Consider the following 27,135-nt stretch of genomic DNA (forward strand, 5'->3'; position numbering starts at 1 on the left):
ATCCACGTTTATCTGGTTGAAACCTTGTTGACAATTCAATTGGAAGTCCCTACGTAGCTACGTCGACTTTGTGTCATAGGTTTCCGCCCAGGCACGCAAGGACGGGGGAGATAATTGAAACTGAAGCTAGTACAGTTGTTGTGGTGATGTAATGTTACCCTTTTGGTGACTACTACGGATGGCTGTGTGTGCCAGGCTCTGCGGAGTGGGTCAGTCGCGGAGGTGCAGGCGGCGACAGCGGCATAATCAACAGGACCAGGGTAGCGACTCCGACATGGACGATGAGGAAGGGGTGCGGATTGTGGGCAAGACACAAGCCGTCACTGGCGGCCCCGAAAACCCCTCGGCCGCGGCAGGGCCGAGTGTGGCCCACGAAGCCACTGCTGAATGTGGTCGTGCAAATGTCAGACTTTCGTATGGGCAAAGTGCAAGCACCGGACCACCGAACCCGCAGTCCCTGTTGGATCTGCCCCCAGAGCTTTTGGTGGGAATATTCTCCTCGCTGCCGGGCACAGAGCTTCCAAACCTTGCGCTCGTCTGCAAGACATTCAGGCAAATCCTCAGCACGGAAACCATCTGGAGAAGGCGATGCACGGAGGGTAAATAATGCGGTGATCGCTCATCATTGCAGATATTCTTCTATCATGTCCTATGCAAAATGTGGCGTTTTATCAAACGGGAATTGACAGTAGCCTATATGATTTGGGACGTAGGTTAGTCTATAAGTTGGGCCAGGGAAGGGTCCGGGTATTGCGTTCTTGTTTTTGCAGTTTCTATTTATATATTGTGCTTTGGTCCGGAGAGATTCAATGTAAGAGTTTTCTGAAAGCTTTCTTATCGACCAGTCTACGGGCACCGAGAAGGAACTTTGTTGATTGCTGTTATGCAATGCACTGTTCCAACCTTTGCTTTGAACACACCATTATGAAAGACTACATTGCCTCAACTATCCTTGTCTTCTACAACCCTATCTAAATATCATAACCCATAGACATAAATTACTGTAAAAGGGTTCATGCAGCTCTACCTCCTGTCAATTATTCAAATCGGAGGTCCAGAGTACTGCTGGTTTTGACTTACCTTATAATTATTGCGCCCATCTGGTGTCCCAGGTCCAAATCAGTCCTTGATTAGAAGGGAAGAATGAATCGGCAGAGGAATTGGCTTCAAGGTCTAGATTTGAATTTGCCTGGTATACACCATGTATTGGATTTAGATTTTTCTTACTACGTTCGTAGTATCCAATCCATTATTGGGTCAGTTTTACTTCTGAAATGTGGGATGTGCATATCTCATACAAGACTGGGGGGCTTGATCTGAATGTGTTTAAGCCCAGTGGTTCCCAAACTGTGGGTCGGCAGGGTGGCCGCGGGGTCCCCCCACATTGTTTTCACTGCATAGCTTAGAGAGCTGTTTTATAACTTGTCAGAAATGTCCAGATCAACAAGCCCATGTCAACAAACAAAAAATATTTTGTTTTTTTAGCCCATATATATTGTTGTCATTTTTAATCACTCAAATAGCACATGAATACACATAGACATACCAATATGTATAGAATTGCAAGAAAATTAGTTTTAAAAGTGAACCGTTTTTGTCATGAACAGTGCTTGTGCCCATAGAAATAGACCTGGGGGCGCGGGATGTTCCACAATGCTGGGAGGGGGGCACCTCGAGTTAAAAAGTTTGGGAACCCCTGCTTTAGCCAACGCTTGACTTTTATTGTCATGCCATCATGTATTGCACAGTTGTCTGGTCACTAGATCAGTATGCACAATTAGCTTTGACCAGGGTACTGTCACAACCTACTTTGTCCTTCAGTGTCACGTGTCTGTTTTTATAGAGAATGATAGAGGCCCCCAGTGGCCAAAAGTCCATATTGGCATGGGCAGAGCTGTTGAGAGCTTCCACCATTTTAATGGAGGCAAATAGGTGGGACTTCTAACTTCATTGGCTGATCCCTCCTGGTGACCCTGTTGGAGTCATGTCCAACTGGGTCATCAGGAGGGATTAGCCAATTGTGAAGAAGTAAATTTACTACTTCAAAATGTAGTAGTCAATTTATATAATGGCACAGATACAAAGATGAGTCATCTATCTATCTCTATGGTCTGTCTCTATCTCTCTCCCACAGAGTTTGGCATGAGGGAAGACCTGCGCAAGATAGAAGTGGTGGGTGTGTCCAGTCGGGAGCTCTATGCCAAACGTGAGTCTCTCTGTAAAACCCAACCCACTCCCTCGCCCCTACCAACTCGCTCGGAGGGTCCTTCATTGTACCATGTTGCTGACGAAACTCAGAGGGTGACTTCCAGAGAGTGGCGAGGGGATCAATAGACCCATAAACTTCGGGACACACTCCTGACTTGAATGATGCAATTCATGGTCCACTTTTAAATAATAAATTGAGTATGATATTCAAATGAACTAACCCCCCTGTTGTTTTACAAGATTTAGACCTCTGTAACAGTTAAACATTTCATTTGGGAGGTATTTAACAGTGGAGGCTGCTGATGGGAGGACGACTCATAATAATGTCCAGAATGGAGTGAATGGAATGGTATCAAACACAGTTTCCATGTGTTTGATACCATTCCATTCACTCCATTCCAGCCATTACGCTCCATTCCAGCCTTTATTATACGCCCTCCTCCCCTCAGCAGTCTCTACTGGTATTTCATCTGTTACATGTGTCGCATTGTGAAATCAGACAAACAAATTCAGGTCGCTTATAATTAGGAACACCTAGGGCTGTTGCGGTGACCGTATTACCGCAACACCAGCGGTCATGAGTCATTAAGGCAGGCAAATTCCAAGTGACTGTTTAGTCACGATAATTAGGCTTCTCCAAGCTCTGATGCTGCTGATGGTCATTAGTAGCTTACCAAACTTGCTTACTGCCTGGTCCTCTGCACTCTATTGTCCCTCTAATCACTTTGACAGCAATGCAAATGTAATAGAAAATCTAATCAAACACGTGATGAGAGCCCATCTTGCGCAACATTTCTATAGGCTATGTAATTGCGTGAGAAAACAGAGTGATGGCCTCTAAAAAGAGCTTTCTATAGGCTAGGCCTACAGGAGTATAGCCTACCTGGCTGGTATGAAAATTAACAATGGGAAAGGCGTCCTCCATTTGCTATTTAAGTGCATAGATGACATGTATTTTTTCCTGCTGCCCCTGTTTTGAGACAGGTGCTTGATAATGGTCCATTCTAAATCAAATTTCGCACATATTATTTAGTATATGTAAAAACAAGATTAAATCAAGAATAGTTTGATGGCGACAATATTAGCTGATCACTTGTGAGTTACAGTGCCTTGCGAAAGTATTCGGCCCCCTTGAACTTTGCAACCTTTTGCCACATTTCAGGCTTTAAACATAAAGATATAAAACTGTATTTTTTTGTGAAGAATCAACAACAAGTGGGACACAATCATGAAGTGGAACGACATTTATTGGATATTTCAAACTTTTTTAACAAATCAAAAACTGAAAAATTGGGCGTGCAAAATTATTCAACCCCTTTACTTTCAGTGCAGCAAACTCTCTCCAGAAGTTCAGTGAGGATCTCTGAATGATCCAATGTTGACCTAAATGACTAATGATGATAAATACAATCCACCTGTGTGTAATCAAGTCTCCGTATAAATGCACCTGCACTGTGATAGTCTCAGAGGTCCGTTAAAAGCGCAGAGAGCATCATGAAGAACAAGGAACACACCAGGCAGGTCCGATATACTGTTGTGAAGAGGTTTAAAGCCGGATTTGGATACAAAAAGATTTCCCAAGCTTTAAACATCCCAAGGAGCACTGTGCAAGCGATAATATTGAAATGGAAGGAGTATCAGACCACTGCAAATCTACCAAGACCTGGCCGTCCCTCTAAACTTCCAGCTCATACAAGGAGAAGACTGATCAGAGATGCAGCCAAGAGGCCCATGATCACTCTGGATGAACTGCAGAGATCTACAGCTGAGGTGGGAGACTCTGTCCATAGGACAACAATCAGTCGTATATTGCACAAATCTGGCCTTTATGGAAGAGTGGCAAGAAGAAAGCCATTTCTTAAAGATATCCATAAAAAGTGTCGTTTAAAGTTTGCCACAAGCCACCTGGGAGACACACCAAACATGTGGAAGAAGGTGCTCTGGTCAGATGAAACCAAAATTGAATTCAACACAGCTCATCACCCTGAACACACCATCCCCACTGTCAAACATGGTGGTGGCAGCATCATGGTTTGGGCCTGCTTTTCTTCAGCAGGGACAGGGAAGATGGTTAAAATTGATGGGAAGATGGATGGAGCCAAATACAGGACCATTCTGGAAGAAAACCTGATGGAGTCTGCAAAAGACCTGAGACTGGGACGGAGATTTATCTTCCAACAAGACAATGATCCAAAACATAAAGCAAAATCTACAATGGAATGGTTCAAAAATAAACATATCCAGGTGTTAGAATGGCCAAGTCAAAGTCCAGACCTGAATCCAATCGAGAATCTGTGGAAAGAACTGAAAACTGCTGTTCACAAATGTTCTCCATCCAACCTCACTGAGCTTGAGCTGTTTTGCAAGGAGGAATGGGAAAAAATTTCAATCTCGATGTGCAAAACTGATAGAGACATACCCCAAGCGATTTACAGCTGTAATCGCAGCAAAAGGTGGCGCTACAAAGTATTAACTTAAGGGGGCTGAATAATTTTGCACGCCCAATTTTTCAGTTTTTGATTTGTTATTAAAAAAGTTTGAAATATGCAATAAATGTCGTTCCACTTCATGATTGTGTCCCACTTGTTGTTGATTCTTCACAAACAAATACAGTTTTATATCCTTATGTTTGAAGCCTGAAATGTGGCAAAAGTTCGCAAAGTTCAAGGGGGCCGAATACTTTCGCAAGGCACTGTATATGTTATCACTTGTGAAGGGGCAAGGGAAAGGGGGTGATTTGGGATTCAGCCACTAACTAAAACATCCAAAATACACTGCTCAAAAAAATAAAGGGAACACTTAAACAACACAATGTAACTCCAAGTCAATCACACTTCTGTGAAATCAAACTGTCCACTTAGGAAGCAACACTGATTGACAATAAATTTCACATGCTGTTGTGCAAATGGAATAGACAACAGGTGGAAATGATAGGCAATTAGCAAGACACCCCCAATAAAGGAGTGGTTCTGCAGGTGGTGACCACAGACCACTTCTCAGTTCCTATGCTTCCTGGCTAATGTTTTGGTCACTTTTGAATGCTGGCGGTGCTTTCACTCTAGTGGTAGCATGAGATGGAGTCTACAACCCACACAAGTGGCTCAGGTAGTGTAGCTCATCCAGGATGGCACATCAATGTGAGCTGTGGCACGAAGGTTTGCTGTGTCTGTCAGCGTAGTGTCCAGAGCATGGAGGCGCTACCAGGAGACAGGCCAGTACATCAGGAGACATGGAGGAGGCCGTAGGAGGGGTACAACCCAGCAGCAGGACCGCTACCTCCGCCTTCGCCACTGGCGCCCTGTGCTCTTCACAGATGAAAGCAGGTTCACACTGAGCACATGTGACAGACATGACAGAGTCTGGAGACGCCGTGGAGAACGTTCTGCTGCCTGCAACATCATAGCCTGACTGCCATTAGGTACCGAGATGAGATCCTCAGACCCCTTGTGAGACCATATGCTGGTGCGATTGGCCCTGGGTTCCTCCTAATGCAAGACAATGCTAGACCTCATGTGGATGCTTTAGTCCAGGTCTGGGAGGAGATCCCTCAGGAGACCATCCGCCACCTCATCAGGAGCATACCCAGGTGTTGTAGGGAGGTCATATAGGCATGTGGAGGCCACACACACTACTGAGCCTCATTTTGACTTGTTTTAAGGACATTACATCAAAGTTGGATCAGCCTGTAGTGTGGTTTTCCACTTTAATTTTGAATGTGAATCCAAATCCAGACCTCCATGGGTTGATAAATTTGATTTCCATTGATGTTTTTTGTTGTCAGCACATTCAACTATGTAAAGAAAAAAGTATTTAATAAGAATATTTCATTCATTCAGATCTAGGTTGTGTTATTTTAGTGTTCCCTTTATTTTTTTGAGCAGTGTATATTATTGGGACTTTAAGTTTTTCCTGACCAGACCCTGTGACCTGACCTGGAAAAACTCTGGGCCATAGTTATAGACTACAATAGGCATCTTTTTCCACACTGACTAATTAAACCAAGTCACGCTAGGGTCACTTGTGCATTGAAGGTCCAGGAATAATACCACAAACTGTCACTTTCTGCAAACCATTGATGGTTTCTTCCTCCAAATTCCAGCATCTTGACTAGCCTCGAACCCATCTGGACAGGGGCTGCTGTGAAACACTTTCCAGTGGTTAGCACCTATTCATGCCTTTTTGTAGCTGTATGGGTCATCACAAGATGGCATGTGGGAAATTGCTCCTTGGGGTGTAGATGGTGCCTACTCAGCATCTACGTCATTACATGACATCAGGGCTTTTACAGGATTAGGGGTAGGTAGGGTATGGTTGTAGTATTGTATGGTTGGTCATTGATAACAAACCCTGACTAAGACAGGCTAGGTGTTTCTCGATCCTCAAGGTCCTTTCTCTTTTTGTGTCCCTCTGTCTAATCTCTCTCTCTCCCCACTTCCCCTTCCTCCCTCAGTGGTGTGCTCCGGGACCCTATGTGTCTGCCGCTCCCCTTCTCTCTCTCCCTTTACCACCAATATAGAAACCACCTCACACATGTAAGAGGTGTTTCAATTGTTCACTAAAATGTTTCAACGAGGCCTCCCGGGTGGCGCAGTGGTTAAGGGCGCTGTACTGCAGCGCCAGCTGTGCCACCAGAGACCCTGGGTTCGCGCCCAGGCTCTGTCGTAACCGGCCGCGACCGGGAGTTCCGTGGGGCGACGCACAATTGGCCTAGCGTCGTCCGGGTTAGGGAGGGCTTGGCCGGTAGGGATATTCTTGACTCATCGCGCACCAGCGACTCCTGTGGCGGGCCGGGCGTAGTGCACGCTAACCAAGGTTGCCAGGTGCACGGTGTTTCCTCCGACACATTGGTGCGGCTGGCTTCCGGGTTGGATGCGCGCTGTGTTAAGAAGCAGTGCGGCTTGGTTGGGTTGTGTATCGGAGGACGCATGACTTTCAACCTTCGTCTCTCTCGAGCCCGTACGGGAGTTGTAGCGATGAGACAAGATAGTAACTACTAAAAACAATTGGATACCACGAAAAAGGGGTCAAATTAAAAATACTTTTATTTTATTTTTCACAAATGTTTCAACGCTGGAAATATAGACGGACAGAGACATTAGATGGACAGAGAAATTATATGGGCAGACACCAGAAAGACTGATACAGACGGGACACTGAACAGACAGGACACTAGATGGAAGGATGGACAGAAATAAGTTTTACTGAATTTAAATATGAACATGTAAAGTGTTGGTCACATGTTTCATGAGCTGAAATAAAATATCCCAGAAATGTTCCATATGAACAAAAAGCTTATTTCTCTCAGATTCTGTGCACCAATTTGTTTACATCCCCTTTAGTGAGCATTTCTCCTTTGCCAAGATCCATCCATTGCCACATATGTCTCAAGTTTTGAGAGAGAGTGCAATTGCCGTGCTGCCTTCAGGAATCTCCACCAAAGCTGTTGCCAGAGAATTGAATGTTAATTTCTCTAAGCTGTCTCCAACGCCATTTTAGAGAATTTGGCAGTACGTCCAACCAGCCTCACAACCGCAGACCACGTGTTACCACGCCAAACTGATGAAACTGAGGAGTATTTCTGTAATAAAGCCCGCTTGTGGGGAATAACTCATTCTGATTGGCTGGGCTTATGCCCTCACAGGTCCACTCAATGCTGCGCGCCTGCCCAGTCATGTGAAATCCATAGATTAGGGCCTAATTTATTTATTTCAATTGACTGATTTCCTTATATGAACTGTAACTCAGTAAAATCGTTGAAATTGTTGCATGTTGCGGTTATATATTTGTTCAGTATGTGTATATATCCATACTAGTCCAAAGATTGGACACACCTACTCATTCCAAGGTTTTTATTTATTTAGACTATTTTCTACATTGTAGAATAATAGTGAAGACATCAAAACTATGAAATAACACATGGAGTCATGTAGTAACCCAAAAAATATATTTGGTGAAAGACCAAGTCCATATTATGGCAAGAACAACTCAAATAAGCAAAGAGAAACGGCAGCCCATTATTACTATAAGACATGAAGGTCTGTCAATCCGGAACATTTAAAAAACCATCAAGCGCTATGATGAAACTGGCTCTCATGAGGACCGCCACAGGAAAGGAAGACCCAGAGTTACCTCTGCTGCAGAGGATAAGTTCATTAGAGTTACCAGCCTCAGAAATTGCAGCCCAAATAAATGCTTCACAGAGATCAAGTAACACACATCTCAACATCAACTGTTCAGAGGAGAATGTGTGACTCATGCCTTTTATGGTCAAATTGCTACAAAGAAACCACTACTAAAGGACACCAATAATAAGAAGAGACTTGCTTGGGCCAAGAAACACGAGCAATGGACATTAGACCGGTGGAGTCCAAATTAGATTTTTTTTTGCTGAGTAGGTGAACGGATGATCTCCGCATGTGTGGTTCCCACCGTGAAACTTGGAGCGAGAGGTGTGATGGTGTGGGAGTGCTTTGCTGGTGACACTGTCTGTGATTTATTTAAAATTCAAGGCACACTTAACCAGCATGGCTACCACAGCATTCTGCAGCGATATGCCATCCCATCTGGCTTGCGCTTAGTGGGACGATCATTTGTTTTTCAACAGGACAATGACCCAACACACCTCCAGGCTGTGTAAGGGCTGTTTGACCAAGGAGAGTGATGCATCAGATGACCTGGCCTCCACGATCACCCAACCTCAACCCAATTGAGATGGTTAGGGATGCGTTAGACCGTAGATTGAAGGAAAAGCAGCCAACAAGTGCTCAGCACTCCAGATGAAGTTGGTTGAGAGAATGCCAAGAGTGTGCAAAGCATCATCAATGCAAAGGATGGCAACTTTGAAGAATCTCAAATATAAAATATATTTTGATCTGTTTAACACTTTTAGTTGGTTACTACATGATTACATATGTGTTATTTCATAGTTTTGATGTCTTCACTATTATTCTACAATGTAGAAAAGTTTAAAAAAATAATAAAAATGGAATGAGTAGGCGTGTCCAAACATTTGACTGTTACTGTATAGACTATCAGCATATGAACTACAGGGACATGTACAAGAACTGTATATACTGCTGCACAGGCCTGACCTGACTGTCTCGACACGCGTGTGCTAGTGTGTGACTGACTCCCATACGGACTTGTTTTATGTTATTGCAGCCGGTTGTGACATATACCATTTGTTTACTGACTGTGTGATGTGGTTTTGAAGTGAAAGCACTTTGCCCCTTACCTTAACTGGGACATCTGATGACTAAAACTGGTACTGAAAAAAAATCACTATGTGTGATGTGTGCATTTAACATGCTAGTCAACATGGTTAGTGCTTGGTGACTGCGCCCTGTTTAATTTGTCTACATCATACACTCTTTTGGAACAATGGAAACCATGCCCTTGATATAACTTCACGTGTCACCCGTCTTTTCATGTGAGTACAATAACAATGTGTCCCCTCTGCCATATCTGCTGTCCATGAGTTAAGGCCAGACCTCGACTATGGTGTGTTGAGTTGTCAGTTTCTCAGTCTAAATTCTGTTATGTATTGCTGTGATACCCTGTGATTGAACTGTTCACCACTTCGTGTTTAACCCTTTGTTGCACTGTTGTGTTGCAGTGCTGCACCCATACAGACACATCCTGGGTCTTTGGCAGCCTGACATAGGGCCGTACGGAGGGCTGCTCAACGTGGTGGTATGTAATCAGAACACACACACTATTGTGTTCCTTCTTTGTCACATTTAAATAAATAAAAAATGTGTCTTTTAAATTGTTCAGCCCACCTTGTTGTAGAAATGAGTCTTTTCCCATCAAAACATTTTTATTTATGTTAGGTGGTGATCACTTTTTCCTTTTCTTCTCTCCCTTTACTTCTCTACTACACCATCCCTCTCCAGGTTGACGGGCTATTCATCCTTGGCTGGATGTATCTGCCCCCCCACGACCCTCGGGTCGAGGATCCCATGAGGCGGCGGCCACTCTTCCGCATCCACATGTTGGAGAGCAACAAGGCAGCAGTGGAGTGTATGTACGGACACAAGGGCCCTCACAAGGGAGACGTCCAAGTGAGTCCATTTTCTTCTTTTGTGTTTTGAATGGGCGTAAAACCAACATTGGTGATTTATTGTACAGCCACCTGCAGTTCTTTTTAGAGGGGCAATCTGCAGTTGGTAAAAATCTGAGGGATAGGCCTGGAGAAATGTAACCACTCTTAAATTCATGAGCTATTGATGCAAGGACAATATCCACAGTATAAAAATTATGGTGTTAACCATATTTTGAGTCTATACGGTATTTGTTTATGTTTACAAACATTTGAGTTAAACAAGCTGATGTTTTGGGTTCTGATGGGGTTTGACAGTTGGACTAAGCTTGCGAGACATTTCTAAGTTCTATTTCAATCAATTAGTATATACTGTATCATTAATTTATAAGTAAAAAAAAAATGGATGTTGCAACTGTGGATTGCCCCTTTTAATGTTTGCTCAAGAGTATAATTTAACTGATCTACTGACCTGGATGGCATTCTTTGAACCAGCAAGTCCCACCCAGTCAACTACTTTAAAATGTTGTATGTCTTTTGTCACAAGTTTTTGTTGCTATAGCTTTTCCAACTTTGTAGTGCCTGTTACGTGAGACCGACAACACAACACAACTGATTAATCGAAAAAATAATGATGCGCTTATTGTGCTTAAATAGTCATAATTATCACTGATGTTATCCTTTTGTTATGTGGGTGCACTCACTGTGTGGTGAAGTAGTCCCCTGTCTTCGATGGCTTTGTGATTTAAGATGGGATGTCTTCTCCTATTTCCAGACTGGGAAGAAGGACGAGTTCTCGACCAAGTGCAACCAGACAGACCATCACCGCATGCCAGGGGGGAGGCAGGAGGTGAGGAGGGGAGAACGATCACTTGTAACTTCGCAACAGTTTGTATATTGTTCTCACATGGCTGAGGCAACTCAGTATTTGTCAAATTAATTAATTAATCAATCACATATTTGTATAGCACTTTTTGCAAACACATTTAACCTCAAAGTTATCATACTGAAAGTGTTCCAATTGTCTAAGATTTGTGTTGAATCAAGTCATTCAGCAGATGGTAAATAATTATCAAGCAGGCAAGAGTGACTGCTATGCATTGTTACAGGATAGATACTGTGATGACAGTTGATTTCGATAGGGGATTGGGGCATATCGGTAAGTGGGCATGACCATGGGTTTTTGATGTTCTGTTGGCAGGAGTTCCGGACGTGGCTTGAGGAGGAGTGGGGGAGGACACTGGAGGACATCTTCCATGAGCACATGCAGGAGCTCATACTCATGAAGTTCATCTACACAAGCCAATATGAGTAGGTTTTCCTTATGACATAGTCCAGGGGTTCCCAAAATTGGGTCAGGGGTGTGTGCAGGTACTGCAGGGGGTCCGTGGCCAGATCTCTTTCTCTCTCTCTTGTGTGTGTGTACTACCATTCAAAAGTTTGGGGTCACTTAGAAATGTCCTTGTTATTTAAAGAAAAGCAACAAAAAAATTGTCCACTAAAATCATATCAAATTGATCAGAAATGCAGTGTAGACATTGTTAATGTTGTAAATGACTATTGTAGCTGGAAAAGGCAGATTTTTAATGGATTATCTATACAGGGGTACATAGGCCCATTATCAGCAACCATCACTCCTGTGATCCTTACGCACTTCATGAAGCTGCCCGTTGAGGTCTTGTGAGGCGTCTGTTTCTCAAACTAGACACTCTAATGTACTTGTCCTCTTTCTCACTTGTGCACCGGGGCCTCCCACTCCTCTTTCTATTCTGGTTAGTGCCAGTTTGCACTGTTCGGTTAATGGAGTAGTACGCAGCGTTGTACGATATCTTCAGTTTCTTGGCAATTTCTCGCATGGAATAGCCTTCATTTCTCAGAACAATAATAGGCTGATGAGTTTCAGAAGAAAGTTCCTTGTTTCTGGCCATCTACATAGGCGTACAGATACCTATGATGCCATCACTCTTGTGTTTCGATGGCACGTTGTGTTAGCTAATCCAAGTTGATAATTTTAAAAGGCTAATTGATCATTAGCAATTATGTTAGCACAGCTGAAAACTGTTGTTCTGATTTCAAGAAGAAATAAAACTAAAGCCTTCTTTAGACTAGTTGAGTATCTGGAGCATCAGCATTTGTGGGTTCGATTACAGGCTCAAAATGGCCAGAAACAAATAACTTTCAAGTCCTCTACTGGCAGCTTCATTAAATAGTACCCGCAAAACACCAGTTTCAACGTCAACAGTGAAGAGGTGACTCCGGGATGCTGACCTACTAGGCAGTGTTCCTCTGTCCAGTGTCTGTGTTCTTTTGCCCATCTTAATCTTTTATTTTTATTGGCCAGTCTGAGATATGGCTTTTTTTTTGCAACTCTGCCTAGAAGGCCAGCATCCCGAAGTCGCCTCTTCACTGTTGAGGTGTTTTGCGGGTACTACTTCTACTTTTCTGCATTTCAAACCTGAACGTAAAACCGCATCAACAACATTTTCAAACTTTTTATAAACAGCTGAATGTTTGACCTCTTTCCAAACAGGTTACACAAAACGTGGAGCTATGACATCTTCGTCTTCTCTGCTATTCAAATCAGTTCGCGGGAAAAAAATATCCAGTACGGATTTAACCGTACAGCTGTTTTAGTAAATGCATTTTTTTTAAATCTAACTTTTTCCAAAGTACTGCTGTTTTTACCCCTCCCCCAACAAGTCAGACAACTTTTAGCGTATTAAATCTTCCTCTACTTCTCTGCTATTCAAATCTGGAATCAGAACATAATTATTTTACAGCTGTTTGTAGGAGTTTATGCATTGCTATGCATACTAACAAAAACTTAAAGGGTATGCATCTTGTTCTACTTCTTTACTTTTTAAATCTGGAATCAGAAAATAATTATATTACTAATCAAGAGGTACAGCTGTTTTAGTAACCGCATCACCTAATTTAGCTGACTTCCCACTGTTGAATTAGCTGCCATGGAACCTTCAAATTATAACAATGGGGGAGCACATAAGAGCCATTATGCCACACAGCTCACTCCAAACCCACTAAACTCTCCTACCACTGCCTGTAGTTATCTTTTATCTTTAGTACTGGTCTGTAGGCTAAAATTCTGTGCTCGCCACCTACTAGAACCAAGGAATTTTCAAACATTTCTTGGCTATAACCCGGAAGTAGGATTGGAGACGACTTTCTTTTGATTTAAAACATTCTTTGTGTGGAGTAAAGAAGGACATATTGACTTACACAACACATTCACAACTCCCATTTGACTGAAAATGTCAATTTATTCGCATTCCATATCTTATCTTTGCATTCATCTCTTCATCCATTAGGTGCCTCTGTTCTGGACCTGTCATAAATTACATCCCTAATTTAAAATGTCGACACAAGAAGAAGGGAATGGGAGTGTGGCGAAGACTCACTATAGGCGCATCTCTCTCCAGAATGCGCTCTGTCTTCCGCTAATTAGTGCGCGTCATTGTGTGAATTCTTTGCCCTTTGTTTGTTAATGTATCTTTTTTAATATAAGATATTTTGTTTCAGCACTCGTAGAAGTACCTATCCTGTGTGCAAATGTAGGCCTATTGAAGTTCCTATCTGGGGATGACTGAGCCTAGTATTTCTGAGCTGCGGAACTTCTCAAAGTATTTTTTTCATCACCTCACACCGAAAGTCAACAGAGTGTTTTACATAAATTGCAAATGACAATAGTTCCTCACTGCGTTTGAAAAATCACCCCAACCCTCTCCCCACTGGGCAAAAACTGTTTGAATCAACCCCAAAAAATCTACAGTGCATTTGGAAAGTATTAAGACCTCTTGACTTTTTCCACATTTTGTTCTAAAATTGATTAAAATATGTTTTTCCCTCATCAATCTACACACAATAACCCATAATGACGAAGTGAAAACAGTTTTTTAGAAATGTTTGCTACTTTATTAAGAATTTAAAAAATATTACTTATTTACATAATTATTCTGACCCTTTGCTATGAGACTTGAAATTGAGCTCAGGTGCATCCTGTTTCCATTTATCATCCTTGAGATGTTTCTACAACTTGATTGGAGTCCAGCTTTGGTAAATTCAACTGATTGGACATGATTTTGAATGGCACACACCTGTGTGTATATACAGTCCCACAGTTGACAGTGTATGTCAGAGCAAAAACCAAGTCATTAGGTTGAAGGAATTGTCCGTAGAGATCCGAGATAATATTGTGTCGAGGCACTGGGGAAGGGTAGCAAAACATTTCTGCAACATTGAAGGGCCCCAAGAACACCGTGACCTCCATCATTCTTAAATGGAAGAAGTTTGGAACCACCAAGACTCTTCCTAGAGCTGGCCGCCCGGCCAAACTGAGCAATCAGTGGAGAAGAGCCTTGGTCAGGGAGAAGACCAAGAACCCGATGGTCACTTTGACAGAGCTCTAGATCTCTTCTGTGGAGATGGGAGAACTTTCCAGAAGGACAACCATCTCTGCAGCACTCCACCAATCAGGCCTTTGTGGTAGAGTGGCCAGACGGAAGCCACTCATCAATAAAAGGCACAAGACAGCCCGCTTGTAATTTTCCAGAAGGCACCTAAAGACTCTCAGAACATGAGAAACAAGATTATCTGGTCAGTTGAAACCAAGATTGAACTATTTGGCCTAAATGCCAAGTGTCATGTCTGGAGGAAACTTGGCACCATCCTTATGGGGAAGCATGGTGGTGGCAATATCATGCTGTGGGGATGTTTTTCAGCGGCAGGAACTCAGAGACTAGTCAGGATGGAAGGAAAGAGTGCTCAGGGCCTCAGACTGAGGCGAAGGTTCAGCTTCCAAAAGGACCCTAAGAACACAGCCAAGACAACAAAAGAGTGGCTTCAGGACAAGTCTCTGAATGTCCTTGAGTGGCCCAGCCAGAGCCCGGACTTGAACCCGATCAAACATCTCTGGGGAGACACCTGAAAATAGCCCTGCAGCGACGCTCCCCATCCAATCTGACAGAGCTTGAGAGGATCTGCAGAGAAGAATGGGAGAAACTCCCCAAATACAGGTGTGCCAAGCTTGTAGCGTCATACCCAAGAAGACTCGCGGCTGTAATTGCTGCCAAAGGTGCTTCAACAAAGTACTGAGTAAAGGGTCTGAATACTTACAGTACCAGCCAAAACTTTGGACACACCTACTCATTCAAGGGTTTTTCTTTATTTTTACTATTTTCTACAGTGTAGAATAAGTGAAGACATCAAAACTATGAAATACCACATAGGGAATCATGTAGTAACCAAAAAAGTGTTAAACAAATCAAAATATATTTTATATTTGAGATTATTCAGTAGCCTCACTTTGCCTTTGACAGCTTTGCATACTCTTGGCATTCCCTTAACCAGCTTCACCTGGAATGCTTTTCCAACAGTCTTGGAGGAGTTCCCACATGCTGAGCACTTGTTGGCTGCTTTTCTTTCACTCTGCGGTCCAACTCATCCCAAACCATCTCAATTGGGTTGAGATCGGGTGATTGTGGAGGCCAGGTCATCTGATGCAGCACTCCATCACTCGCCTTCTTGGTCAAATATCCTGTACAGGAGGTCATTGTCCTGTTGAAAAACAAATGATAGTCATACTAAGCGCAAACCAGATGGGATGGCGTATCGCTGCAGAATGCTGTGTGTGCCTTGAATTTAAATATATCACTGACAGTGTCACCAGTAAAGCACCATCACACACCACCTCTTATCTTCTGCAGCAGAGGTAACTCTGGGTCTTCCTTTCCTGTTGCGGTCCTCATGAGCCAGTTTCATCGTAGCGCTTGTTGGTTTTTGAGACTGCACTTAAAGAAACTTTCAAAGCTCTTGAAATTTTCCGGATTGACTGACCTTCATGTCTTAAAGTAATGATGGATAGTCGTTTCTCTTTGCTAATTTCAAATCAAATCCAATTTTATTTGTCCCATGCGCCGAATACAACAGGTGTAAACCTTACAGTAAAATGCTAACTTACAAGCCCTTAACCAACAATGCAGTTAAGAAAAATAAGTGTTAATTAAAAAATAGATTAGTAAAAAAATTGCAAATAAAAGTAACAAATAGTTAGAGCAGCAGCAGTAAAATAATAGCGAGGCTATATTCAGGGGGTACAGAGTCAATGTGCGGGGGGCACCGTTTAGTCGAGGTAATTTAGGTAATATCTGAGCTGTTCTTGCCATAATATGGACTTGGTCTTTTACCAAATAGTGCTATCTTCTGTATACCACCCCTACTTTGTCACAGCACAACTGATTGGCTCAAACGCATTAAGAAGGAATGAAATTCCACAAATTAACTTCTAACAAAGCACACCTGTTAATTGAAATGTATTTCAGGTGACTACCTCATGAAGGTGGTTGAGAGAATGCCAAGACTGTGCAAATCTGTCATCAAGGCAAAGCGTGGCTACTTTCTCCTCCCTTAAACAATTATCGCCTCCTTCTGAAAATGTTACTTTTCCAAGCCAAAATCTCTTTTTAGCCTCCTTGAGAGACATGCTAAGCCTTTAGTTACCATGTGTGTTATTTCATAGTTTTCAGTGCTAGAGGCGTCAGTGCTAGACGCATCACTACAGACCCTGGCTCGATCCGGGGTTGTATATCAACCGATCGGGAGTCTCTTAGGGCAGCGCACAATTGTCCCAGCATCGTCCGGGTTATGGGAGGGTTTGGCCTGGTTAGGCCATTATTTCGAAAATAAGAATTTGTTCTGAACTGACTTGCCTAGTTAAATAGAGTTCGGCGAGTCTGTTGTGCGGCACACATGAGGTGATGAAGTTACACTTGAATGCAATTCAATACTAAATGTTTGCCATAAGATATCTTATGTCTTTCTGCCAGAAGTCAAAGATCTATGGACGGGTTCTCTGTACAACTGCCTACTGCCATTACAACTCCCTGTGGTTCCTACTAGCGTTCTTCTCCGCTTTGCTCCATGTACACGTCGCTCTTTCTTCAGAAAAGCAGGCATCACAACTTTGTTCATTTGCACAATTCACTTTCGCTTGTAAATGTCCACAGTCCACATAACATTTTCCGACAAGATAAAACTACTGCAATCTACTTCAGAGAGCCTGCATAGTTCTGTCATACTATCCAGGTCTGTGCACAAAAAATTTGAGCTTCTACTTCTAAAAATCCACCTTTCCAGAAACAAGTCTCTTACCATTACAGCTTGTTATATACCACCTTCTGCCCCCAGCTGTGCCCTGAACACTATGTGAATTGATTGCCCCCCATCTATCTTCAGAGCTCATACTGTTAGGTGACCTAAACTGGGACATGCTTAACACTACAATCTAAGCTAGATGCCCTCAATCTCACACAAATAATCATTGAACCTACCAGGTACAACCTCAAATCTGTAAACACGGGCACCCTCATAGATATCATCCTGACCAACCTGCCCTCTAAATACACCTCTTCTGTCTTCAACCAGGATCTCAGCGATCACTGACTCATTGCCTGCGTCCGTAATGGGTCTGCGGTCAAACGACCACCCCTCATCACTGTCAAACACTCCCTAAAACGCCTTTCTAATCGACCGGGTCAGGTCGATTAGAAAGGCGTTTTAGGGAGTGTTTGACAGTGATGAGGGGTGGTCGTTTGACCGCAGACCCATTACGGACGCAGGCAATGAGTCAGTGATCGCTGAGATCACCCGGGTCAGGGTATCCTGGAAGGATATTGACCTCATTCTGTCAGTAGAGAATGCCTGGTTATTCTTTAAAAGTGCTTTTCTCACCATCTTAAATAAGCATGCCCCATTCAAAGAATTTAAAACCAGGAACCGATATAGCCCTTGGTTCACTCCAGACCTGACTGCCCTTGACCAGCACAAAATCATCCTGTGGCGTACTGCATTAGCATCAAATAGCCCCCATGATATGCAACTTTTCAGGGAAGTTAGGAACCAATATACACAGGCAGTTAGGAAAGCGAAGGCTAGCTTTTCCAAACAGAAATTTGCATCCTGTAGCACAAACTCCAAAAAGTTCTGGTACACTGTAAAGTCCATGGAGAATAAGAGTACCTCCTCCCAGCTGCCCACTGCACTGAGGCTAAGAAACACTGTCACCACCGATAAATCCATGACAATAGAGAATTTCAATAAGCATTTTTCTACGGCTGGCCATGCTTTCCACCTGGCTACCCCTACCCCGGTCAACAGCCCTGCACACCCCACAGCTACTTGCCCAAGCCTCTCCAGCTTCTCCTTCACCCAAATCCAGATAGCTGATGTTCTGAAAGAGTTGCAAAATCTGGACCCCTACAAATCAGCCGGGCTAGACAATCTGGACCCTCTCTTCCTAAAATGATCCTCCACAATTGTTGCAACCCCTATTACTAGCCTGTTCAACCTCAATCCCCAAAGATTGGAAAGCTGCTGTGGTCATCCCCCTCTTCAAAGGGGGAGACACTCCAGACCCAAACTGTTAAAGATCTATATCTATCCTAGCCTAGCTTTCTAAGGTCTTCGAAAGCCAAGTTAACAAACAGATCACCGACCATTTCGAATCACACCTTACCTTCTTCGCTATGCAATCTGGTTTCCGAGATGGTCATGGGTGCATCTCAACCACGCTCAAGGTCTTAAACAATATCATTTTTGCTCGTTAGCATTTAGCTAGCAGCGTCTATGTGATTTCGCTATTAGTTGTGCAAATTTTGTTAGTAGTCTACTAATAGAGGCCCAATGGGCTTTTATTTAATTTGTAGCGCCCCCTTGTGTGCCATGCCAGTAATACTGTAAATCCCAGAAAATAAGAGAATGAAGGTACACTATATATACAAAAGTATGATGACACCCATGATGTATTTGGCTATTTCAGTTACACCCATTACTGACAGGTGTATAAAATCTAGCATACAGTTATGCCATCTCCATAGACAAACATTTTCAGTAGAATGGCCTTCTGAAGAGCTCAGTGACTTTCAACGTGGCACCGTAATAGGATGCCACCTTTCCAACAAGTCAGTCTGTCAAATTTCTGCCCTGCTAGAGCTACCCCGTCAACTGTAAGTGCTATTATTGTGAAGTGGAAACATTTAGGAGCAACAACGTCTCAGACATGAAGTGGTAGGCCACACAAGCTCACAGCACGGGACCGCTGAAGCATGTAGCTCGTAAAAATCATCGGTTTTCGGTTGCAACACTCACTACCGAGTTCCAAACTGCCTCTGGAAGCAACGTCAGCACAATAACTGTTAGTCGGGAGATTCATGAAATGGGTTTCCATGGCCGAACAGCCGCACACAAGCCTAAGATCACCATGCGCAATGCCAAGCGTTGGCTGGAGTGGTGTAAAGCTCGCCGCCATTGGACTCTGGAGCAGTGGAAATGCGTTCTCTGGAGTGATGAATCGTGCTTCACCATCTGGCCGTCGGACGGACTAATCTGGGTTTGGAGGATGCCAGGAGAATGCTACCTGCCCTAATGCATAGTGCCAACTGTAAAGTTTGGTGGAGGAGGAATAATGGTCTGAGGCTGTTTTTCATGGTTCGGGCTAGGCCCCTTAGTTCCAGTGAAGGGAAATCTTAACGCTACGGCATACAATGACATTCTAGACGATTCTGTGATTCCAACTTTGTGGCAACAGTTTGGGGAAGGCCCTTTCCTTTCCTGTTTCAGCATTACAATGCCCCTGTGCACAAAGCGAAGTCCATACAGAAATGGTTTGATGAGATCGGTGTGGAAGAACTTGACTGGCCTGCACAGAGCCCTGACCTCAACCCCACCTTAGGGGTTAATTGGAACGCCGACTGCGAGCCAGGCCTAATCGCCCAACATCAGTGCCCGACCTCACTAATGCTCTTGTGGCTGAATGGAAGCAAGTCCCCGCCGCAACGATCCAACATCTAGTGAAAAGCCTTCCAGAAGAGTGGAGATAGCAGCAAAGGGGGGACCAACTCCATATTAATACCAATGATTTTGGAATGAGATATTTGGTCATGTAGTGTATGACTATGAAAATCTGGATACCGGCAAAGCCAAGTGATGATGTGGAAAACTGATTGGGTTTGCAAAAAGTAATCAATGTAAGGGCATTTAGACTTTTTTTCACCAAACTTTTAACCTAATTCCAATGACATGGTGACATTTGTTGTTGGTTGACAACTCAACCAAATGTAAATCCAAACTAGACTGACGTCTGTGCCCAGTGGGTCCTTCTCAATAGGCCTAAGTAACCACAGTGCTTCAGTGTGAAATAGCAACATATTGCTGATCCCATATCTCCAGTGAGAATGTCGTAAAATAGGCTATCTGAACATTTACAGTTATGTCTGTTCTGAGCTCATTGGCGCAGGAAACGGTCAGGGCCCAGTTGAAACAATGTTGCAAGTTTGCTATAGCAAAAGCTCAATCCAGACCAAGAGAGGTTGACAGGCAGAGGAGAGCACTTAACGCTTTTGACTTAACCAACCGCCATGCATAGCAAATGTGATTTAAAGAGGATATTTAAGCCAATTTTCATCAGGATGTTGTCTTCAAATATAATTTCGGATCTGGTCAATATTTCACATATTTTACGACAAATCCGAGGTCCATGGCCACCGAGCATGATCCAAACCGGGATCCGAGGGTCAACTGCAGAATTTTGCATCCGACCTGTTCATATATCTGGTTGGTAATCGGGTTAAGGTATATCCGTGAAGACCTCTAGTTAATATAGCTAAAACAAACTTCTAAACTTCTTCCACTAGAGGCGCCATTCTATTTCCCTCCCCAAATGATAGCATAAACTTTTCTAATTCCTTATGCGTAATTATTAGTTTGTATATACTTTGGTTTTCTAGTAGGAGAATTTGAAAGTGTAGTAGTATTATTTGTGATGAAATATGTGATCCAACTGCCCCACACTCTAAAGTAAATGTTGTCTATAAGACCAGACTTGACTTTATTTCACCACTTCACTTAAGTAAAATGTTTTAAACTTCTTCCGCCACCATAAAAATATTTTTCAAAGAGCTGAAGCAAGTCGCATAATTTTTCTTCATGGAAAATGACCATCTAGTTGGCTTCATTAATGTTGATGATGCTGTAATGTTGATGATGCTGTAATGTTATTTTCTGACAGTAACTGCCTGACGTACCGGCGGATCTACCTCCCTCCACGACTGCCCTCTGATCTGTTGCAGCCGGGCCTGTTCAAAGGCACCTACGGCAGCCACGGTCTGGAGATCATCATGCTCAGCTTCCATGGGCCTCGCGCCAGGGCCACCAAGCTCACCGTGAGTCCCCCACCTCCACCGCACCCCGCCCACCCCGCCTGGCCCCTAATGTTTCCAAACCAACAGTTTTTGAAATGGAAAACCAAATCAAATGTTATTGGTCACATACACTTTTAGCAGATGTTATTGCGGGTGTAGTGAAATGCTTATGTTTGTAGCTCCATCAGTGCAGTAATATCTAACAATTCACAACAATACACACAAACCTAAAAGTAAAATAATGGAATTAAGGGATATATAAATATTAGGACGAGCAACGTCAGAGTGGCATAGACTAAAATACAGTAGAATAGAATACAGTATATACATATGTGATGAGTAAAGCAAAAATATGTAAACATTATTAAAGTGACTGGTGTTCCATTATTAAAGTGACCAGTCATTTCAAGTCTATGTATATAGGGCAGCACCTTCTAAGGTGCTGGGTTACATAACCGGTTGGAAGCCGCCTAGTGATGGCTATTTAACAGTCTGATGGCCTTGAGATAGAAGCTGTTTTTTCAGTCTCTCGATCCCAGCTTTGATGCACCTGTACTGACCTCGCCTTCTGGATGATAGCGGAGTGAACAGGCCGTGACTCGGGTGGTTGTTGTCTTTGATGATCTTTTTGGCCTTCCTGTGACATTGGGTCCTGTAGGGAAGGCCAAAGGTAGTTTGCCGCCGGTGATGCATCGAACAAACCACACCACCCTCTGGAGAGCCCTGCGGATGCTGTACCAGGCAGTGATGCCTGACAGATGCTCACAATTGTGCATCTGTAAAAGTTTGTCAGGGTTTTGGTGACAAGCCAAATTTATTCAGCCTCCTGAGGTTGAAGAGGCACTGTTGCGCATTCTTCACCACACTGTCTGTGTGAATTAAGCATTTCAGTTTGTCTGTGATGTGTATGCAGAGGAACTTAACTTTCCACCTTCTCCACTGCTGTCCCTTCGATGGATAGGGAGGTGCTTCCTCTGCTGTTTCCTGAAGTCGCCGATCAGCTATTTGTTTTGTCGACATTGAGTGAGAGGTTATTTTCCTGGCACCACACTCCCAGGGCCCTCACCTCCTCCCTGTAGGCTGTCTCATCATTGTTGGTAATCAAGCCTACTACTGTTGTGTTGTGAAAACAAACGTCCCTATTACGTCCCTATTACCGATGTTTGGGTAGTACCTCTTCCATTTCAAAATGTTTTCCCCCTACTGAACATGCCCCTGTCCTTTCTCCTCCCTCCCAGGGGGATCCCAACGTTCCAGCAGGCCAGCTAACGCTCGATGTGGACCTGAATCGGCCTGTGCACCTTCCGGACCTCGAGCACCAGCGCAGCGTGGAGGAGCTGTCTCGCCTGGTGCTGGGGGTACATGAGGAGGCGCAGCAGGAGGCGCAGAGCCCAGATGTGGACCCCCAGGGGGTTGCTGTTGGAGAGGGGGCTGTGGCCCCCCAGGGGGTTGCTGTTGGAGAGGGGGCTGTGGCCCCTCAGATGGCTGCTGCTGCAAAGGGGGCTGTGGATGGTGGCGGGGCAGAGGGTCTGGAGTTGGCTATGGAAGCCCAATCAGAGAGCCGCCATCCTGGGCCCAGCAGCAGCAGTGCTCCCTTGGAGGCCCAGCCCTTTGTCCTGCCTCTGGGGGTCATGGCCCGCAACGAGGTGTACCCTCGTACTTGCAAGATGTGGTGAGTCCATCTATTTCACACATGTTCAAGTTGTTTTGCACATGTCCTCGTATAGCCAAGAGTGCTTGTCAAATGTAGCTGCATAGCAGAGTGAGAAGAGATACTCACACCTGTATGTACACTTGTAATAGAATATAATGGTAATTTAGCAGACTCCTTCATCCAAATGGACTTAAAGTTAATGCATGTATTCAGTATATGTGGCCCATGTGGGAGTCAGACCCACACAACTCAAGTGTTACAAGCACAACACTCCGGCCATCTGAAACATTGGATCGCAACATGTAGACTACGCAACAGGATATCTTGATAATTTTTTTCTTCATCGATTTCAGTTTCTACGGGACAGGCCTGATTGCCGGCCACGGCTTCACAAGCCCGGAGCGCACGCCTGGCCTCTTTATCCTGTTTGACGAGGACCGCTTCGGCTTCATCTGGCTGGAGCTCAAGTCGTTCAGCCTATACAGCCGCCTGACCGACCAGCTGGCCCACGCCTATGCCCCCAACATGGAGCTCTTTGAGGCTATGCTGCGCAACATGCAGTCCTGGACATCTTGATGGGGAAGATCCACACGTCTTATACAAACATGTTTACTTAGGCCCCTACACACACCCCGATGTGTTGACTGCACCTGGAATACCTCTAGGCCCCTAGTTTGTAAACTATAAGTAATTCCCATAGTTTTTTCCTGATTAGGTCATGTGGTCAGGAAAAACTCTTGGCCCTAATTATCACTTATGTATGTATATTTTCCCTCTATAGACCCCGAAAACACAACACAATATTTACCCTCACTGCTTTTTTACCCTCACCGCTTTACCCACACAGCTTTACAACCCAAACACCTCGACACCGTCCCACAGATTTCTGGGCCTGGACAGAAACAACCTTTAGCCCCCTACCCCTTAGGCACCTAAAAGTCCCCCTAGCCTATCGGAGGGACATGTGGAGATAGTACCATATCGCTTAATATCTAATCGTCTCTCCCTGTCCAATGTTTCCCCTCCTCTTACCTCCACTTGACCTCAGTATCTCTACTGCTGAGGCATGTCCACAGGTCATATGATATGACACTAAGGCTGCGTTTACACAGGCAGCCCTATTCTGATATTTTTTTCCACTAATTCGTCTTTTGACCAATTTGATCTTTTCACATCAGATCTTTTTCACAGCTGATCTGACGGGTCAAAATACCAATTAGTAGCTGCCTGTGTAAACCCAGCCAAAGGCTTCCTCAAAAGCTTCTTATTTATTTTTAAACCAAAGAAGAGGATTTGTTGACGTTTCATCCCACAAACTCTGGAACAAAGTATCCGTGCCTCTATGACTGCATTTTTTGCCAAATTCTTTAGCTTTTTTTCACTCATTGATCTTTGGACCACTCAGATCAGCTTTGAAAAAGATCTGATGTGATTCGTCAAAAGACCAATTATTGAAAACAAATCAGAATTGGGCTCCCTGTGTAAATGCAGCCCATGAGTTCTAACTATATACCATGTCTGCATTGCCTAGGGATTTCCTATTCATTCTACTAAAGCTATTATTGTGTAAGTATTTGAATGCCTCATGTTTGGATGCATGCAGCATTTAATTTGTTTAATGCCACCTGTCTCTAATTATCTTATTCACAATCCGATTAAACACTTTTGGTTTGCTGTATATTGCTTATAGTTTGGTGCACAGATGGCATTATGGAATTGGAAAAGACTGCATCTCAGGCACTTTCACTCATTTCGTGACTCGGTCAAGGAAATGATACTGTAACTATGTTAATATTACACAATGGGGCATGTGCATATCAGAAATTATTATGTTTTATTTGCAAAATACTTCTGATGGATAGTATGTATTAAAATGGAAATGTTTAATGAATGGAGATTTGAAAATTGCGTGTTTGGTACAAGCTTATGCTGTACTGTAGCTGTATCAGCCATTCTTAGTTGGACTGATAGCATTGTCCTTTGGATGCTTTTAATAACAGGGTGTTATAAAGATATTGCAACATCCTCAATAATAATGACCGTTTGCAAAACATTGCACAACACATAATGTAATTCAAGGTACTCTCATACTTTACATTATTTACATTGTGAAAAATGTGTGTTTGTCTCGCATTAGCCAACAGTGGTGCCCAGGGGGTCTCCTATTGCAAGTGAACTTTTCTAGGCAGGTCAGTGGCTGGTTGTCTCTCAACTCCTCTATGGGTCCCTTTCCTTGACTCCTTTCCTTCATGACCACAAATGGACCAGGAGGGTTTTTCCACCATATGGCTTTCACCAGTCTTTTCCTGTCACCTGACATGTCAGTGATCATGGAGGGCAGGACATAAGGAAAATAAGCTAGTGGGCAGTATTGAGATAGTCACTATCTCATGGGAGGCTTCATTCAAAGCAGTACATTTGTATTAGACTACAGCTTTACTAACATTAGCAAAAAACTAACTATAGAGAGTAAATAAGTAATTATTTAATAAGTATGTTTGACATTTTTTAATCATTGCTTGTTGATTTGTGTTTTGTAAGCACATCACTCATCTGTTTGTAACTAATGCTTCTGTACACCGCTGTTTAAATGAATCACATTTGTAAATTGAGTTTTGCGCTTTATAAATTGCCAATCCCAGTGGCACGACTCCGCTGGAAACTGTTTGACCTGGTGAACTGCTCTTAATCTGATTTCAGGGAGCTTTGCAGCCTACGTGATCTTTCTCTTCTCAATAAAAGAAACAACACATTTCTACTCTCTTTTTCCACACAATAATGCTGACATTTTCCATTTAAAATAAGCGCACACATTTGCTCATTCTGCCTCTTTAATCTAAAAGCACTTTCTAAAGTGTTAGTGCAATCTGGGACGTCCCTACCTTAAACCCTGACCGTAACCCTTACCCTTGACTTGGGCAGGAGCTCACTGGAGCTGAGTACATGCACCTCAAATGTTCTACTGCTTGAGCTCCTGTTCCTCTTATAGAATATTAGGTCAAAGTATTGTGGAGCTCCTGCACTGAAATATAAAGCCAAAATGAGTACCGTAACTTATCAGTCCAACTCAAGTACTGCCCATATTAACCTTAACCATTTTAAAGGGCAACTTCAACGGGGTGAGACGTCCCAAGGATTCCGGGTAGCATTCTAAAGCCTGTCGCATGCTTACCAGTCAAAACACATTTTGTGACGTTTTTGTTCGTTTTGATGTTCGGTAGGTTTATTTTTTCGGCTGTTCAAGCAAACAACATTTTTACCTGATGGAAGCCGAAGTTATGCCCCCTCGTCTGTAGTTGGTCAACAGTACTAGGTCTGTCTACTCCTAGTACAAGTGGGAACTATGTACAGGATTCTTCGAGGAAGTGTTGGTCATTAAATGCTAGACCAGTTTTCATGCAATTTTTTTTCACTTTTTTCACTGCACCAAACATCATAGTTAAAAGAGTGCCTGAGACCTTGGCAGAAACATAAAAATAAATGACAGATTTCTCTATTTATCTTAGATTAATTTAGACTATTTTGAGGAAGTGTATACTGGCTATGTTGCTATGGCATATCAAGAGGGACAAACAGTAATACACTACCATTCAAACGTTTGGGGTCACTTAGGAATGTCCTTGTTTTTAAAAGAAAAACACTTTTTTTGTCCATTAAAATAACATCAAGTTGATGATCAGAAATACAGTGTAGACATTGTTAATGTTGTAAATGACTATTGTAGCTGGAAACTGATGATTTTTAATGGAATATCTACATAAAACCCTTTTGCAATTATGTTAGCACAGCTGAAAATTGTTGTCCTGATTAAAGAAGCAATTAAACTGTCTTTCTTTAGACTAGTTGAGTATCTGGAGCATCAGCATCTGTGGGTTTGATTACAGGCTCAAAATGGCCAGAAACAAAGAACTTTCTTCTGAAACTCGTCAGTCTATTCTTGTTCTGAGAAATGAAGACTATTCCATGGGGCGACACCATGTTCTAACTTGCTAGTTAGCGACACCGTGTACTAGTTTGATAGT

The 27,135-nt window shown here is 43.2% G+C and overlaps 1 protein-coding gene across 1 annotated transcript; it reads left to right on the forward strand.

Annotated features, from left to right (window-relative positions):
• The first annotated feature begins 52 nt into the window (after positions 1-52).
• Positions 53-25,866, forward strand: LOC109867494 (F-box only protein 31-like). The gene is made up of 9 exons (XM_020456683.2): positions 53-599; positions 2,135-2,206; positions 9,824-9,900; positions 10,104-10,271; positions 11,025-11,099; positions 11,451-11,560; positions 21,327-21,480; positions 22,698-23,131; positions 23,467-25,866. The coding sequence occupies exons 1-9, from the start codon at positions 179-181 to the stop codon at positions 23,687-23,689; spliced, it is 1,734 nt and encodes a 577-aa protein (XP_020312272.1). The 5' UTR covers positions 53-178; the 3' UTR covers positions 23,690-25,866.
• The last annotated feature ends 1,269 nt before the right edge of the window (positions 25,867-27,135 follow it).

This window comes from Oncorhynchus kisutch, linkage group LG22, assembly GCF_002021735.2.
Source record: "Oncorhynchus kisutch isolate 150728-3 linkage group LG22, Okis_V2, whole genome shotgun sequence".
NCBI lineage: Eukaryota > Metazoa > Chordata > Actinopteri > Salmoniformes > Salmonidae > Oncorhynchus > Oncorhynchus kisutch.

Bases quoted from the DNA above. Each gene is read 5' to 3' on its own strand.
- LOC109867494 (XM_020456683.2), top strand. From the start codon at position 179: ATGGCTGTGTGTGCCAGGCTCTGCGGAGTGGGTCAGTCGCGGAGGTGC. The intron at 9,901-10,103 runs GTATGTAATCAG...ATCCCTCTCCAG, and splicing joins GAGGGCTGCTCAACGTGGTG to GTTGACGGGCTATTCATCCT. The intron at 11,561-21,326 runs GTAGGTTTTCCT...ATTTTCTGACAG, and splicing joins ATCTACACAAGCCAATATGA to TAACTGCCTGACGTACCGGC.